This window comes from Mixophyes fleayi, chromosome 5 (genome assembly GCF_038048845.1).
Source record: "Mixophyes fleayi isolate aMixFle1 chromosome 5, aMixFle1.hap1, whole genome shotgun sequence".
NCBI lineage: Eukaryota > Metazoa > Chordata > Amphibia > Anura > Limnodynastidae > Mixophyes > Mixophyes fleayi.
Genome location: NC_134406.1, coordinates 253,456,988 through 253,471,888, shown reverse-complemented (window position 1 = coordinate 253,471,888; position 14,901 = coordinate 253,456,988). Strand labels below are relative to the sequence as shown.

The window sequence follows — 14,901 nt, the reverse complement described above, 5'->3', positions numbered from 1 at the left end:
ATTTATTTTTACTGTGACTCAGATTTGCTCAGACTCGGACAACTTGAAGATATATAAACCTTTTCTGTTTTGCATTCATTCTTGCCAATGTCCCTATTTGACAGCCAGAACGTGTTAGTGGACAACGTGGAGCCAGTCCTAAAAATCTATCTGCCAGCTTGAACGTTTAAGGCGCCAGGGAAGCCCATGCCGTCATCGTGATTTATAGAAATTACCTCGACTTTAGGGTTAATTGAGGCCTGTAACTGAACATTGTTGAGGATACCTGTCCCCTAAACAAAGTGCGCTGAGCTGATATTCATGAGAACGCAGCCAATCCTCTCTCTAAGAACCTGTAATGTATTTGACGCATGAAGGCGCCGATTCATGAACCCTGTGATGTCACTAGTGAACAGATTGCATCGTTAGGACTATTGGTGCCGGCCACAAAGTGTCTGCCTCCGCAGCGTGTAATTGACACATGATATAAAGTGATTATTTTATTTTGACATACATATTCTAAACCAGGGGTCAGGAAACTTTTTTTTTTTTACCTTTTGCCCCCAAATATATTTAGATACGCTGACGTTGCCCCCTTGATTTGAAAGGAAGGAATTCATATATACTATTATTGGAATTCAAAATTTCTTTGAAAGCTTCAACTTCAAAACTTCAGGTTTTGGAGAAATGATGTTGCTTCATTTTTGATACGAGATCATCAATATTGGGGCATTTTGATGTCAGAGCAAATTGGATACAGTCTTCAGCGTCCAATCGATTTCTCTGCTTTGTTTTTATGCTTGTTAGAGTGGAAAATCCTTGTTCGCAAAGGTAGGTTGTTGCAAAAGGCAGCAACTTTTTGACTGCCTCTTCATGTGCAATTTTGAATACTTTTGCAGCTGTTTACATCCAAAAATATGACAGATCTGCTTTGTTTTCAAATGCAATACGTGCTTTATTATTGTATCGAAGCTCAAGAAGTGCCTCTGCCAGCCCTTGAGGCTCTTCTGGTACAACAGTAATTTCACATTTAAAGGGGTCTACAATCCAACTGACAGCATGTGAATCGGCAGCATTAACCCCAGGAATTTCATTTTTACCCCATTTGGGGTAATTTACCCCTGTTCCCTGACCACTGTTCTAAACCTTTAATTTTCAGGCCAATTCCATAAATTATTTACAGTGTTTCAGCAGTATTTTATATATTGCGTTTTTATTGATCTATATCATAACATTCCACATTTTGCTGGGGGCATTGAATCTTTTACATCTAGTCTCTCTGACAGCTTTTACATTACATTTTATATGGCTTTATATTTTGTTTCCCAGGCTGCACCGCTGAAAGTCTGCACGTTACCACTATGACAGCTGTCTGTCCATATGTGATTCATATTTTTAGTTCTTGGCAGAGTTTGCCAGGAGACATCTCATGCGATCACTGAGACCCGTCGGTCCATCCGCAGCGTTTGGCAGGAGACATCTCATGCGATCACTGGGACCCGTCGGTCCATCCGCAGCGTTTGGCAGGAGACATCTCATGCGATCACTGGGACCCGTCGGTCCATCCGCAGCGTTTGGCAGGAGACATCTCATGCGATCCCTGGGACCCGTCGGTCCATCCGCAGCATTTGGCAGGAGACATCTCATGCGATCACTGGGACCCGTCGGTCTATCCGCAGCGTTTGCAGGCCTACCTGCAGTGCACTTCAGCAGCAATTATGCTACAGATGATCGCAGAGTTGTTTTTCAATGCATTTGCTACCCAATAAGGTAGTATTGTTAGTGGTTTTATTTACTTAATATCCTTCCCCCTTCCCCTCCCATCTGGGGCTGATGCTTTGTGGTATCTCCTGGTGTCTGTTATATCTCAGATCTCCTTATTATTAAATACAGGACTTTTTCATTTTAGTGATCACATTTACTATTTGATCTTTTTTCCTTTAGGTATTGTGACTATAATCAGATACACTGCTGTAATGAAATGCAGTTTTACTTTTACATGGTAAAGTTACCTGCCATTAATGTCATTTTCAATAAAAGAAGAGCATTAAAATGTGAAACATTCCATCTCGTATTAACATTTATGACCTACAAGAAAGGCTCCCCTGCAGTGCACGTCATGTGCAGATGTTTCTAGTCATCTGTCTTGTACATACATAGCAGCATTCCCTCATTCTAGTGTTAGGAACTACCCGGTGAAATCATTCTGTGCATAGTGAAGAGTTAAAACGTTACTCCAAAGTCCATCCTACACCTTAGGTCAATGGGTCCCAAACTGGGTGCCGCGGCTCCCTGGGGGTGCCGTAGCAGTCTCACTGGGGTGCCGCGGCTAGGACCCGTGGTAAGCAAGGTGGGTTCAACTTGGTAATTATTTTGGCTTGGGGGTGCCTTGAAAATATTATGGAGACCCTAAGGGTTCCTCTAACTGAGTAAGTTTGGGATCCACTGCCTTAGGTCATTTTAATTTTTTATTTTTTTAAATTACTTTTTATTTCTTTTCCTAAAGTGCTGCTCAGATGATCTCATTAATGTCTTAAAATAATCGCAAAAGGACATTGGGAGTGTATTTATTCACGTGTCACTATAATACATTTTAATATTTTTATTACAATGTTATTCTTACACAAAATGCGGCTAAAGATGCACTTGGCTACATATCAAGAAGGTACTGTAGTCGTCCCATTGAAAGGATAACCCGTCTCCTCTAAATGTCATCTTATAATGGTTATTTGGGGATTTTCTGTGGTTCTCTGCCTAACCGAGGGATGCCCCCCTAAATGTGCCATCTCACGCTCGTGAATAGCATTTCAGCACTTTCGTCCCGCAAATATGTGGGCGAAAAATGAGGTGCCCAGCTTCTCACAAATATGTAAAGATTTGTACCTCTTGCAGATTGAAATCCTGGAGCCATGCCATAAAATTGGGCAGTGATGTTGCAAAATGTAATTTGCATGGTAGACTTGCAATTTATTTATTTTTTATTATTATTTTAATGATGATTTTTGCTTGTGCCGTTACAGTGTATACCAAAAGGAATCAAAACCATGGCGTTATCTGTGTGGAGTTTGTATGTTCTCCCCGTGTTTGCGTGGGTTTCCTCCCACATTCCAAAAACATACTAGTAGGTTAATTGGCTGCTATCAAATTGACCCTAGTCTGCCTCGATCTCTCCAATTAGTGGTGCTTTATAAATGAATGATGATGATCACACATGCTGGATGTGTATATTGAACATGAATTACGTACGCTATGCCCAAGGGGCTTTTTGTTTATCCAGAAACTAATGTGATTGCTGTTTGGGGGAGAGTTTATTTTCTTTCCATACTTTTCCTTTATAGTGACCTTGGTATGCAATTTTTAGAATATTTCTAGAAGGTAAGCGTACAGGGGAGTGTTACTGCTTTGTTCATTTTTACATCCTATTAAATGTTAGTGCCTTTGATATACTGGGTTAAAGAATAACTGAACAGTACAGTTTTCAGTAAGCGAGGTGTATTAACAATTCAGCAGCCCTCTGGCAGACAAGCCGCGCGTTGTTCTGCCTTATACCTGCGGAATCCACACATTGAATTAAACACTCTTAGAATTCTACGGTCGGTTCTATCATTGTAGTTCATCATGTTTGTGTTTCATATCTACATTGTCTTCTTTTCCTCCTCAATATTATGGGGGCTATGCATAAATCATTCCTTCCTGGGATAAATAAATTTTTTGGGGAAAAGACAAGCAAGCTTACGTTAGTACAAATAGTTTTATGTTGAACTTGGTGCATTAAGTCCATTTAAATTATCTCTGTGCAAACAGACGCTTCTAAAGCAGATGGAGGCAACCTGCGGCTTTCAAGCTGATGTGGAACTATAAGTCTCAGCTTGCCTTCGACTTCTAATTTCACAATGGCCGTGGAGCCGCGTGTTGCCTGAGTCTGTCTTTCAGGATCACCAAAAGAGAACTCCAGCTACTGCCAGACCACCCACCTCCCCCGAGACACTCTAAGTTTAAGTGATACCCACGGTAGGGCCTGGTGTCTCGTTAGCCTTTATCTTGCTAAATTGTAAATGGTTTGTACAATTTTGTTGGTTGAAAGTTTGTTAGGAGAGCAGCAAGGGTGTTCCGGGGAGAATATATTTGGGGAGAGCATAACATACATGGTGCGATCTGAACAATAAGCCTAATATCTTGGTGTCCGTGGTGTAAAAATGAGTCAGGTAATCGATCCGCTCATTACTGACCTGTTGGTAAATATAATCGGGAGACAATCTCTTAACGTGTGTGGGAAAATTGTGTTGTCGCTTGTTGCTCAGCAGAGTATGCTAGTGTGGGTCTTATTATACACAGTGGACCTGCATGCAAATATAAATGCAATATGCCTCAGGCACGTTTATTTTTAACCCATGATAATATCCATTTGCACATTCACTGTTAAAATCTGCCCCCCTCCCCTCCCCCGCCTTTACCATTATACCTCCAGCAAAACATCACAAGTCAGTCGGAATGACGTTCTGCCTCGAACCAAGTAGCACATTGAGGCCCGTTTATGGTAAACTTTTCAGTGCTCTTACATCCGTGTGTGATAACAGGTGGTTTCCAGATCAAGCCTCATTTCATTAGACATCTACTTCAGTTTCGGCAGATTTATAAAATGTTGGTGACAATAGAAACAAATGATCAAGTCTCACAAGTGCATTTAAAGGAGGGTTTGATATGAGTGGAGCTCTCTGATGTTTGATGCTAAACATGTTATGTTTAATGGTGGTTTATAACCGTTGTTCTGTGGGAGAAGTGTTTTATGCATCAGAAAGACCCATATCCTCTCATTAACGGACTGATGGTTAATATTTATTCTGAGAGCGTTCTACATATTCGTGGACATTTTAGAAGCTAACCATGGTGAATTGACCTGTCCTACATTCCTAGGAAGGTGAAAGAGGCCACTTGAAAATAGCGATTAATAGATCACACTGAGGACCACACTTTTGGGACATCAGGAAAACCCTTGGGATTCCTCTGAAATAGGAACAGGGTAATGATGTTATCTCTGCGGCGGTCATGAAGGAGCCGCATTCTAGGAGATGTGTCTGTAGGCACCTAGGAGCATTGCTACATGGTTGTCTTATGTCGTTGGCAGTGAAAGAGTTACATAGGATCACAGTGACCCATAGGTGTCATCACACATATTCCTATGTGACGCTTGTGATTGGTTGACTTGTGTGGTCTGCAGAAGTCCAGGGTTCCGTGCCACAAACACTTAGTTCAGCTATGACAGCATAGGAGGTACATATGGGTGGAGTAGAATAGGTTGTGTTTAAGTATGAAAGTTGCCTATTGGGAAAAGGGATCACCATGCAAAAAATACCATATAATATACCCAGCATCCTTTATGCTCCTGTGTCATTTACAATCTTACTAGCATAGTGAACCATACACACTGCTGGAATTGTTACAGGAACATCTGGAGAGATTTAAACAGACAACGTTGTTGTCCTTGGTGACCTTCTGCCCAGTCTAGTTGTGTGTACCTGTCTGCCCCCTCTGTGGCCTCCACAACATCTGCCTCTTCAGGCTTACATGTCACAGTTGTGCTTTTATAAGTGCCGTATTTCTTCTAGTGTAATAAAATGCCAGAAAAGCTGGTAACATATTTAGTAATCTTCTAGAAAAAAAAAACACTTTTTATACTTTATTTTTATATTTATTTATTTTTTTAATTATATATATTTCTTGAATCCCTGTAGTAAAAAAAGACAAATCTTTCTCAATTTAGTTATCCCCAGCACACATGGTGGACACTAGCGCCAAAACATGTTTTTTGGTTTTTGTTTTTTCTCTAAGGCCACACTTTTTTTTTTTTTTTTTTTTTTTTTTTTTTTAATGTAAATCAATGTTACAAATTCTCATTGAAAATTTGATATATTGTCGTGGACAATTTTATAGATTGCAATGTCCAGTTTTTTTGTTTTGTTTTTTTGCAGAGGAAATAGCTAATTATCCAAATTTTATTCTAGAAAATGGCGCCAACGCTGAACATTCTGAAAACATTCATCTTGCAGGACTCCCACTGGGTAAGTTTTGTATATTTTATGAATCATTAAAAAGCAAAATCAGTTCCAAAAAAACAGTTTTAACCTATAAAACGACACTGGTTACACAGTTTATTGCTGAATGTATAAAGTAAGGAATTATGCAGATGAACTCAGAAAATATTTAGAAAAGATTAAAATGACATCTGCCTGGCTCTGAGCAGAATTCACTTTGCTAAATTGACTGCCTAATTTCCTTCCTAAGTAAATCCTATATTAGTCGGCTGAAGGCAATATATTCAGCGATTCGATGAAATGAAAATTTAACCTGGGCACCCTGGATGGCAGCGCAGAGAGAGAATCCTGGTTACTCTGTTACTGTTATAAGATCGGAGAAACTTTCCACGTAACGTTTTTTGATGAAAGTAAACAATTGTGGTAAAGTTTTGTGTCTTGAATTATTATTACATTAGGAGGGACTATAGTTTAGAGGTGTTTTGTCTCCACAAGGAGGTAAATGTATCAAGCTGAGAGTTTCCAGCGGGTTTGAAAAGTGGAGATGTTGCCCATAGCAACCAATCAGATTCTAGCTGTCATTTTGTAGAATGTATAAATAAATAATTAGACTCTGGTTGCTATAGGCAACATCTCCACTCTTCAAACCCGCCGGAAACTCTTAGCTTGATACATTTACCCCAAGATCTAAGAATTGAACAGTTTGCTGTTGCCAGGCGATATTTCTATACTGACCATTGACACAGATTTTAAGATTAGTCCATCTTTTATATTTTACAAATATAACACCTTACCCTATATCCAAATGTTGGCCAGATGCCTTTACCCTTAGATATATGCCATTTCCTGTATTTTCTCGAGACGCAGGGGGCCAGGCCCAATGATGCTGGGTTTGTGAGGTACCAGTGGGCATCATGTCCTAGACAGAGGACTGCATATGTCTGTCCTCCTGCATATGGCGCAGCGTGAGGGAAAGGTGCATGTTTGATACACTCTGCTAGAGAGGATATCTAACATCAGGTACAGTAGGGGTTTTATTGTACAGTTATACCTCCAAATAAAAAAGTATTGTATAAGAGACTCCTCACCTACAGGTTGAGGGGAATTCTGTCCAGAGTGACACATTCAGTGACGCATGTCCACCTTTTTATGGTGTGTTAATTCTTAAGAGAAAATATACACAAAACACATTCCTGCCTCCTTAAATACTTGATTGAGTAGATGCTGCCCAGACATGTTCGAATGAAAAATCACATATTAAACAATCTTCTGTGACTGTAGTGGGGGGACAAGGAGGCAATTCCACTATGTGTTTCAAAGCGATCGATTGACCGACTCTCAATGCTGCACTTTTATGGTTAAAAAAAACGCAGCTTCCAACCATTCCCATGTGACCCCATCCTTATACTGTGGACCACATCCGTCAGTTGCTTGTATCTACCAATCAATTACTTTGGAGAGAAAAAAAACATGTTTATAAATACTGTTTTTTGTTGTTTTTTTAAGTTGACCTGTTACCCAAGCACAGAGGGGGCAGAATGTAGCCTATCTGTTCATTGGGACCAGTATCTTCATAAATATTAGCCCCAGTGCCTCAGTGAAACTGGTTCCAAGCAAGCCAATTGGCTGCAAGCTGAATACCTCCATTAAGTCACTTTTAAAATCAGCAAAGTCTTAGTATAATGCAGTGTTGTTGGCTAACCTGTGACACTTCAGGTGTTGTGAAACTACAAGTCTCATTATACCCTTCTAACAATAAGCTGCTATATATTGGCAAAGCATGTTGGGACTTGTAGTTTCACAACACCCGGAGTGTCGCAGTTTAGCCAACACTGGTATAATGTGTCTATATATTACACTAGTGAGCTCTTCCCTTGAAGAATTGTTGTTTGTTTTACGTAAAACCTTACAGTGCACACTGGCATTGTAACAAAAGCAACACACTGATTGTTTTGTTACCATAGGGATCAATGACGCAGCCATTTATCTCTGTATACACCCCATTCACCACACGTTGTGGAACTGATTACCCATGTGTCAGAGATTGTTACCGTTGAAATGCTTATAGTCAACAGCATAAGTGCAGCACTTTTATAGAAAATTTAATTTTATTCAAATGTGAGGACGGTTTGCGGGTTTCGTGTAAATATGTAACACAGATTTGCCACATTTTCTGTAATTGTGTCAGCTGCTCATACAGTATTACGTGCATGTTTGGGAACATGTATATTTAGCAGTGATATTTCAGAAGTCGGGGTACTTTGGTTTCGGGCATTGGATGGGATGATCTTTATTTACATTCAGAGCAGGCACTAATTCTCTGATAACCATAATGTGAAATGTGACTGCACATGACTCTCAGTGCAGTTTGGATTTCCCTGTGAAGTGGTTTTATAGCGCCATCTACTGGCATTAAAAATAATTTATATTTCAAGCATTTCATTGAAAGTTTATTGCATTGCTGCCTACTTTAAAGTTTAAAGTTTCATGTCGGTGTTTACTGAATTTTTCAGAATTTCTGGGAATTTAATTTTTTACATTTTTAATTCGTCTGTTTTTAAAATCTTTTTTGAAATATGATGTTTCTGAGTTTATTCAGATGTGTGCTCTGTTTTTAAAATGTCTGACTATTCATTATTATTAAGTGTTAATATGAAGAGTACACCTGATTTTAAATCCGTATTTTTACAGATCTGGACATAATTAACAATCACAAAGTCCTCGAATTTGATCAATCTTATTGTGTGTGTCAAATATCAGATTTATTCAGTAAAAAGTAAATTGGAAGAATCTGTGTGCGAGAGCATCCACCCCGTGATTTTGTAGCTTGTAGAGCCATCTTTAGCAGCAATAATGTCACAATTGTTTTAACAGTCTCCTGTGTCATATTTTGGGAATTTTGTCCCATTGATGTTTGAGGGCATGGTTTATGGCACCGTCCTCTAAAGGTACAGCCACAGTATATATTCGGGTTGAGTTCTGGAATTTGACTTGGCCGCAACAAAGCCTTCATTCTTTCTTCTCTCTATCTCTGAGGATTGTGAACATAGCAATGAAAGGCTTTTCTTTTAAAGTGTACATACCTTGGGTTCTTGTCTTAGTTGGGGTACCTTACCCCTCTTTGTGTCTTCTGATGGTTGAGATTCTTGTGGTGATGTTCTGTGTTTTGTTGGGGTGATTTCCTCCTAGTCTGCCCAGAGGACATTGTTCCAGGACTCTTGTGCTTTGTTTATCTAAACTTTGCAAATCTAAACCGTCCTGTGATGGGCTTTCTCCTGGCTACCCTTCCATGAAATCCATACCATTCTTTCCTCCTTGACTTCTAACATTTACCTTGTTAACAGAGACCTGTAGTTTACCGGATGTAGCGTTTGGATTCTTTCTGATTTCTTGGAGCATCATACAGTATAATGTTTTAGGTGAATGTGCTGTGATGGCCTCTCTTGGCAAGATTAGCCAGTTGTCTTCATCGTCCTTCATTTGTAAATAATAATTTCACTGTAGAATGATGGACTTCAAAGTGTTTGGAGATGACACTTCCCAGACTGATGAGCAGCGACAGTTGCTTCTCCTCTATCATTGCAGATGTCTTTTCTCCTTGCCATTGTGCTAACACAAACCTGAGTGATCCAGACTGAATGGCCAAACGTTCTGCTTTTATATACAGATGGCAGCACTTCCTGATGATCATGATAACGTAGTGCACTTGATTTGCAGCATCTGGTTTCAGATTTACTGACACGGAAGCTGGAAGGGCGTGCTTGTTTTTTCACACATGGCTTCTTTTTTTTTTGGCTTATTTTTTGTTAAATGATGATAAAGCAAAATCTGTTATGTGTTGTTTTTAAAACATGAGATTAAATTCATCACATTTGAGGACTAAACGAGAGATTTAAAATTGTCTGTGTTATTTTAGCTTGCGGCGGGATACCTGAGCAGATCAGACAGCCCAGCGGCACCATCACCAGCCCCGGATGGCCCGTAGAATACCCGTCCAGAGTGAACTGTAGTTGGTACATTCATGCAAACCCTGGTGAAATAATCACCATCAGGTATGTATTGCCCTTTTGCTTGATTATAGACGTAACAGCCATAACGTGAATGTGCCTATAAGAGAAATGTGTCATTGCCCGTAACAACCAATCACAGGTTTCTGTTTATTTTTTAAACAGAAAAATGACAGGTTTAATCTGGTTGCTACCGGCAACACTTCCTTTTGCACACAGCTAACCGTAGATCAGGTTATATGATGTATCCTTTGAGCATGCCCCGTGATCAATCCGATCAATTGTAATTCAATGACATGAGTGTAACTTTGAATTATATCAAAGCTTTCCGGTAACATCCTGTCAGGAGAAATTCATGGGCATCTGACCCTCTTGAGTAGAGACAGATAATTACAAGGCTATGTTATAATGCGAATCACAATACTAATTCCTTACAAGAGTTCTCTGAAGATGTCCTTGTGATTACTAAGACACTTTACCAGTCCCCTGACGTAGGTCTATGAATGTGTTGTTGCTGAGTCTTCTTCTGAGTGAACTTCTACCTGTTCTATTTATAAAGCTGCAGCATATTCCGCAGCATTATACAATTGTAGGTTAAAGAAAGATACATAAATCAAAACCTACATGGATAGTATTACAGATTTATACTACTCTCTAATTGCCATATAGTGTTTTTCTTGTTTTAAATAGGTTGTCCCAGCAGAGACTGATGGATCTCATGTTTGCTATAATAACAGGTTCTGTGTTTTGTAATTTTTGCAGTTTTCAAGAATTTGATCTCCAGGGATCGGCCACCTGCAGTTTTGATTGGTTATCCATAGGCCCATCACAAAATCAGGATGGTGCTAGAGCATGTGGATCTACAATTCCAGCCCCATATACGTCCCTACAAGACCACGTGTGGATAAAGTTCCACGCAGACGACCGTATTTCCAGGAAAGGGTTTCGGCTATCTTATACTGCAGGTATGACTTAATGTAACATTGTAGCTGCAAAGTACATTGGTGAGCGAGTCCTTATCCGCAAATAGTAAGACACCGAAATTTAAAGATTGGCTACAAGATGACTTATGAGGGAATGACTCGTTTATTAGCAGTCCATTGTGTGGCACACAGGATTTTTGTGGACATGTATTTCTCCTTGCCAGATGTGTGGAAATCCACGCCCCAAAACATTGTGATCTCTTAAGGTCTGCTGATAACAGAAAGTCCCCTTAGAAGGTGCTATGTGACACTTAATTGCTGATGGTCAGGTGGGGATGACCAACAAGGAATGCCAGTGTATGTGCAGGAAGCACTCCTGGGACTTTGTAATTGAAAGTACAAAGAATTTTTTCCCAGTCCTTTTGTCAATAATGAAAACACAATACAAAATGAACCTTTAAATACCCCCACCTATCAGAGTTACCAGTCCTAACTCTGTTACAACGACATGGTGCGCTAACACACTACCGCAGTTGCATCACAGGCAAGCTCTCCTATCCTTCTGCACGTGCATCAGGTTAGGGAAGGAGACCTCTTGCTGGTGATTTGATGGATGGACTCCCGTTCATACTTGAAGGGTGCTTGTTGTGTTAGTAACGTCAGATCATGACTGTCCAGCTCTGAGGTATACCTGCCTCAGTAGATTTCACAATATCATATGGCTGGTTTGGATGCATCCCGTACATAGTCTAAATAAATAATTGCATTTTCCTAGTTCTACTAATGAGATTTATTTAATAGATTGAAATAGAATTTACACCTGCAGTAATGCATTTGCAGCAGCAGTAATCTAACACATGCCTGGCTATGATTATTTCTTACATCGTTTCTGGAGCTTTGTTGCCACTTTAAAGGGCTACAATTTAATCCAACATGAAGCCTGCTGTGACCTAGAACACTCACTGCTGTCTAATGTAACATTTCCCTGCAAGAATAACACATCTGACATTGCACTGTACATAACCTTTTTATCCATCTCAATGGAAACTTTATGTCCACTGTTATCTGCTATATTATGCGCAGACAGTCTCTCTGCAGTGTCCTTTTATTAATATACAGACGGAGCAAGTCACTTTGTGACTTAAGGTGTAATTGGCAGTCCCCCAGACACCTCTGTTGTTACCCCTAATGGGACAATCTGTGTCAAGTGATCACACCATTTGTCACAAAGAAGCATGCTCCATCTATATCTGATTAGCTGTTGATATTTTTACATATACTATACTCGTATATGCTTGGGAGCTCACCATTGGTCCCTAACAAAGATGTACGATGTTGCAATGCATGGTTCTAGTTTTAATGACCTCTACTTGGTGTATCCACTAGATCCTATTTTACCTGCGGTTTAAAAGGAGAACAAAATAAAAGTTGTTTTTATGTGCAATGGCCATTAATAAAAATGTACAAATGTCTCAACCTTTGAAGAAATTACCATAACTGAAGAACTTTGAGACTGTCTGTGTGTTTTGTTTTTGTTATATAGCCCTTGGATCCACAATCGTAGATACTACAGTGTTTGTACGTTTATGCATTCAGTCTAGAACTACAGCCAAAATTGTTATTATACCAAGGGTGGTGGTATAAGTGGGTGGCCTTATCATGGAATGAATATTTTTTAATGTTATATTGTAAAGTGAGCACTGCTGTAAGTCTGTGATGCTGTCATTCCTGTATCCGAATTTTACTTTGTGTTTAATCCTTTCATGACTTTATATGTGAAACCTTTTTTTTTTTTTTTCACTTTTCAAGGAAAGAAAAAATGTGAGCGGAATCGATTCCGCTGCGATAATGGAAAATGTATTTCGGAGACATTAAAATGCAACCGGATGGACGATTGCGGCGATGGCTCAGATGAAAAGTTGTGTGCCAAAGTTAATCACCCGACAGAGGCTGCATTCCAGCCCTGTGCTTCCAATCGGTTTCAGTGTCTGTCGCGTTTCACTAAAGCCTACACTTGTCTCCCTAACTCTTTGAAATGCGATGGGAATATTGACTGCCTGGACCTAGGGGATGAGATTGATTGTGATGTGCCCACATGTGGGCAGTCACTTAAATATTTTTATGGTGCATTTAGCTCTCCCAACTATCCTGACTTCTATCCCCCTGGGAGCAACTGCACGTGGCTTATCGACACTGGAGATCGACGCAAAGTCATTCTGCGTTTCACAGACTTCAAGTTGGATGGCACTGGCTACGGGGACTATGTGAAAATATATGATGGCCTAGACGAAAATTCGCATAAACTCTTGCGGGTTTTAACTGCTTTTGACTCCCATGCTCCCCTTACAGTCGTCTCTTCTTCTGGGCAGATTCGGGTGCATTTTTGTGCTGATAAGGTTAATGCCGCCAGAGGATTTAACGCAACGTACCAAGTGGATGGTTTTTGTCTCCCGTGGGAGATACCCTGCGGTGGTAACTGGGGCTGTTATACAGAACAGCAGCGATGTGATGGCTACTGGCATTGCCCCAACGGAAGAGATGAGTTAAACTGTACGATGTGCCAAAAAGATGAATTCCCTTGCTCCAGAAACGGGGTCTGCTACCCCCGTTCTGACAGGTGCAATTACCAGAATCATTGCCCCAATGGGTCGGATGAGAAGAATTGCTTCTTTTGCCAACCGGGTAATTTTCACTGCAAAAATAATCGCTGTGTCTTTGAAAGCTGGGTGTGTGATTCGCAAGATGACTGCGGGGATGGCAGCGACGAGGAAAATTGCCCTGTGATCGTGCCCACTCGTGTTATTACTGCAGCAGTTATTGGCAGCCTCATATGCGGGCTACTGCTTGTTATTGCTTTAGGATGTACCTGCAAACTCTACTCTTTGCGCATGTTTGAACGCAGGTAAGTGAAAATATTTTATGTCCAATCTGTTTTATTGTTTGTTTTCTTGTTTCACTGTGTATAACTTTTTTTGGGGGGGGGGTATTCTTAGTGATTGAGTGCAGTTTATATTTTGTATGTAAAGAACTTGAGTGGACTCAGTGGTTAAGAGCACAAAATATAAATTGCTGTCCCATCTCACATTCCATTGTCTGCTGCTTTTGACGTGGAATAAATTGCTTCTCAACCTGCGTTTCGGACACTGAAAGAGTGATAGCCAGTATTTTTAATGTTCCCGTAGTGCCCCCGCTGTGAGCGCCGGCCGATGGGCATGGAGGATCGGCGGCTTCTTGCCTGCAGCCTGTTCATGTCTCTGATGCGCTGCGAGTCTGGCCCTGGGCTATCATCATTTAGACAGATTCCGTAGCGCTTATGATATCACAGCCCCGCACCACACTCCCGGTCTGAGCCAATGATGCTGCCCACCACTTCCCATATATGGTAAGATGTGGGAGGTTGTGGGTCGCAGCACCCAACCTGTCCCCATAATGTCCTCTACTAATTCTAGCTAGATACCATTTCTTGTAACACGCACGCCCCATCCATTTTTAAGTAACTTGTCATCAACAGTTCATGTGAGGAATTCGCACTTGATATTTAAATTCTCCATGTAAGAGTAATGACTTAAGTGCTTTAAATTTTGGGTGTTTTAGTTCAATGTTAAAGTTTTATTTTAGTTTCTTGCGCACATCTGTGAATTTATTAATGTTTATATCGGGTTTTAAAGGATCATTTTCATTTTTGGGTTCAACTAAGCTTTTTTAGTTGGAATATCTTAAGTCAAACTTGGTTCCAATAGGTTTCCTGCATGGGGTCCACTCATTGCAACTGCTGTGTGCTCCCAGGGGTGGTGAAGAATCCAGAGAGATCTGCTACGCACCCCTCGCTTCTGGCCGACCCTCTCTACCCAACACTTCACCCCATCAAATCAACCTTTTAGGGCCACGTTTTACTTAAGATATTCCTTTTAACCCACTAAAGCAGAAATATTCGATACCTGTGCAGTGATCGTCATTTAC

The 14,901-nt window shown here is 40.4% G+C and overlaps 1 protein-coding gene across 1 annotated transcript in view; it reads left to right on the top strand.

Annotated features, from left to right (window-relative positions):
* The window catches only part of LRP12 (LDL receptor related protein 12), a 41,152-nt gene that overhangs the window by 18,445 nt on the left and 7,806 nt on the right, over positions 1–14,901 (top strand). The window contains exons 3-6 of the mRNA XM_075213950.1: positions 5,982–6,038; positions 9,928–10,063; positions 10,781–10,983; positions 12,751–13,843. Coding sequence (XP_075070051.1) covers positions 5,982–6,038; positions 9,928–10,063; positions 10,781–10,983; positions 12,751–13,843 — 1,489 coding nt within the window. The remainder of the gene's footprint in view (positions 1–5,981; positions 6,039–9,927; positions 10,064–10,780; positions 10,984–12,750; positions 13,844–14,901) is intronic.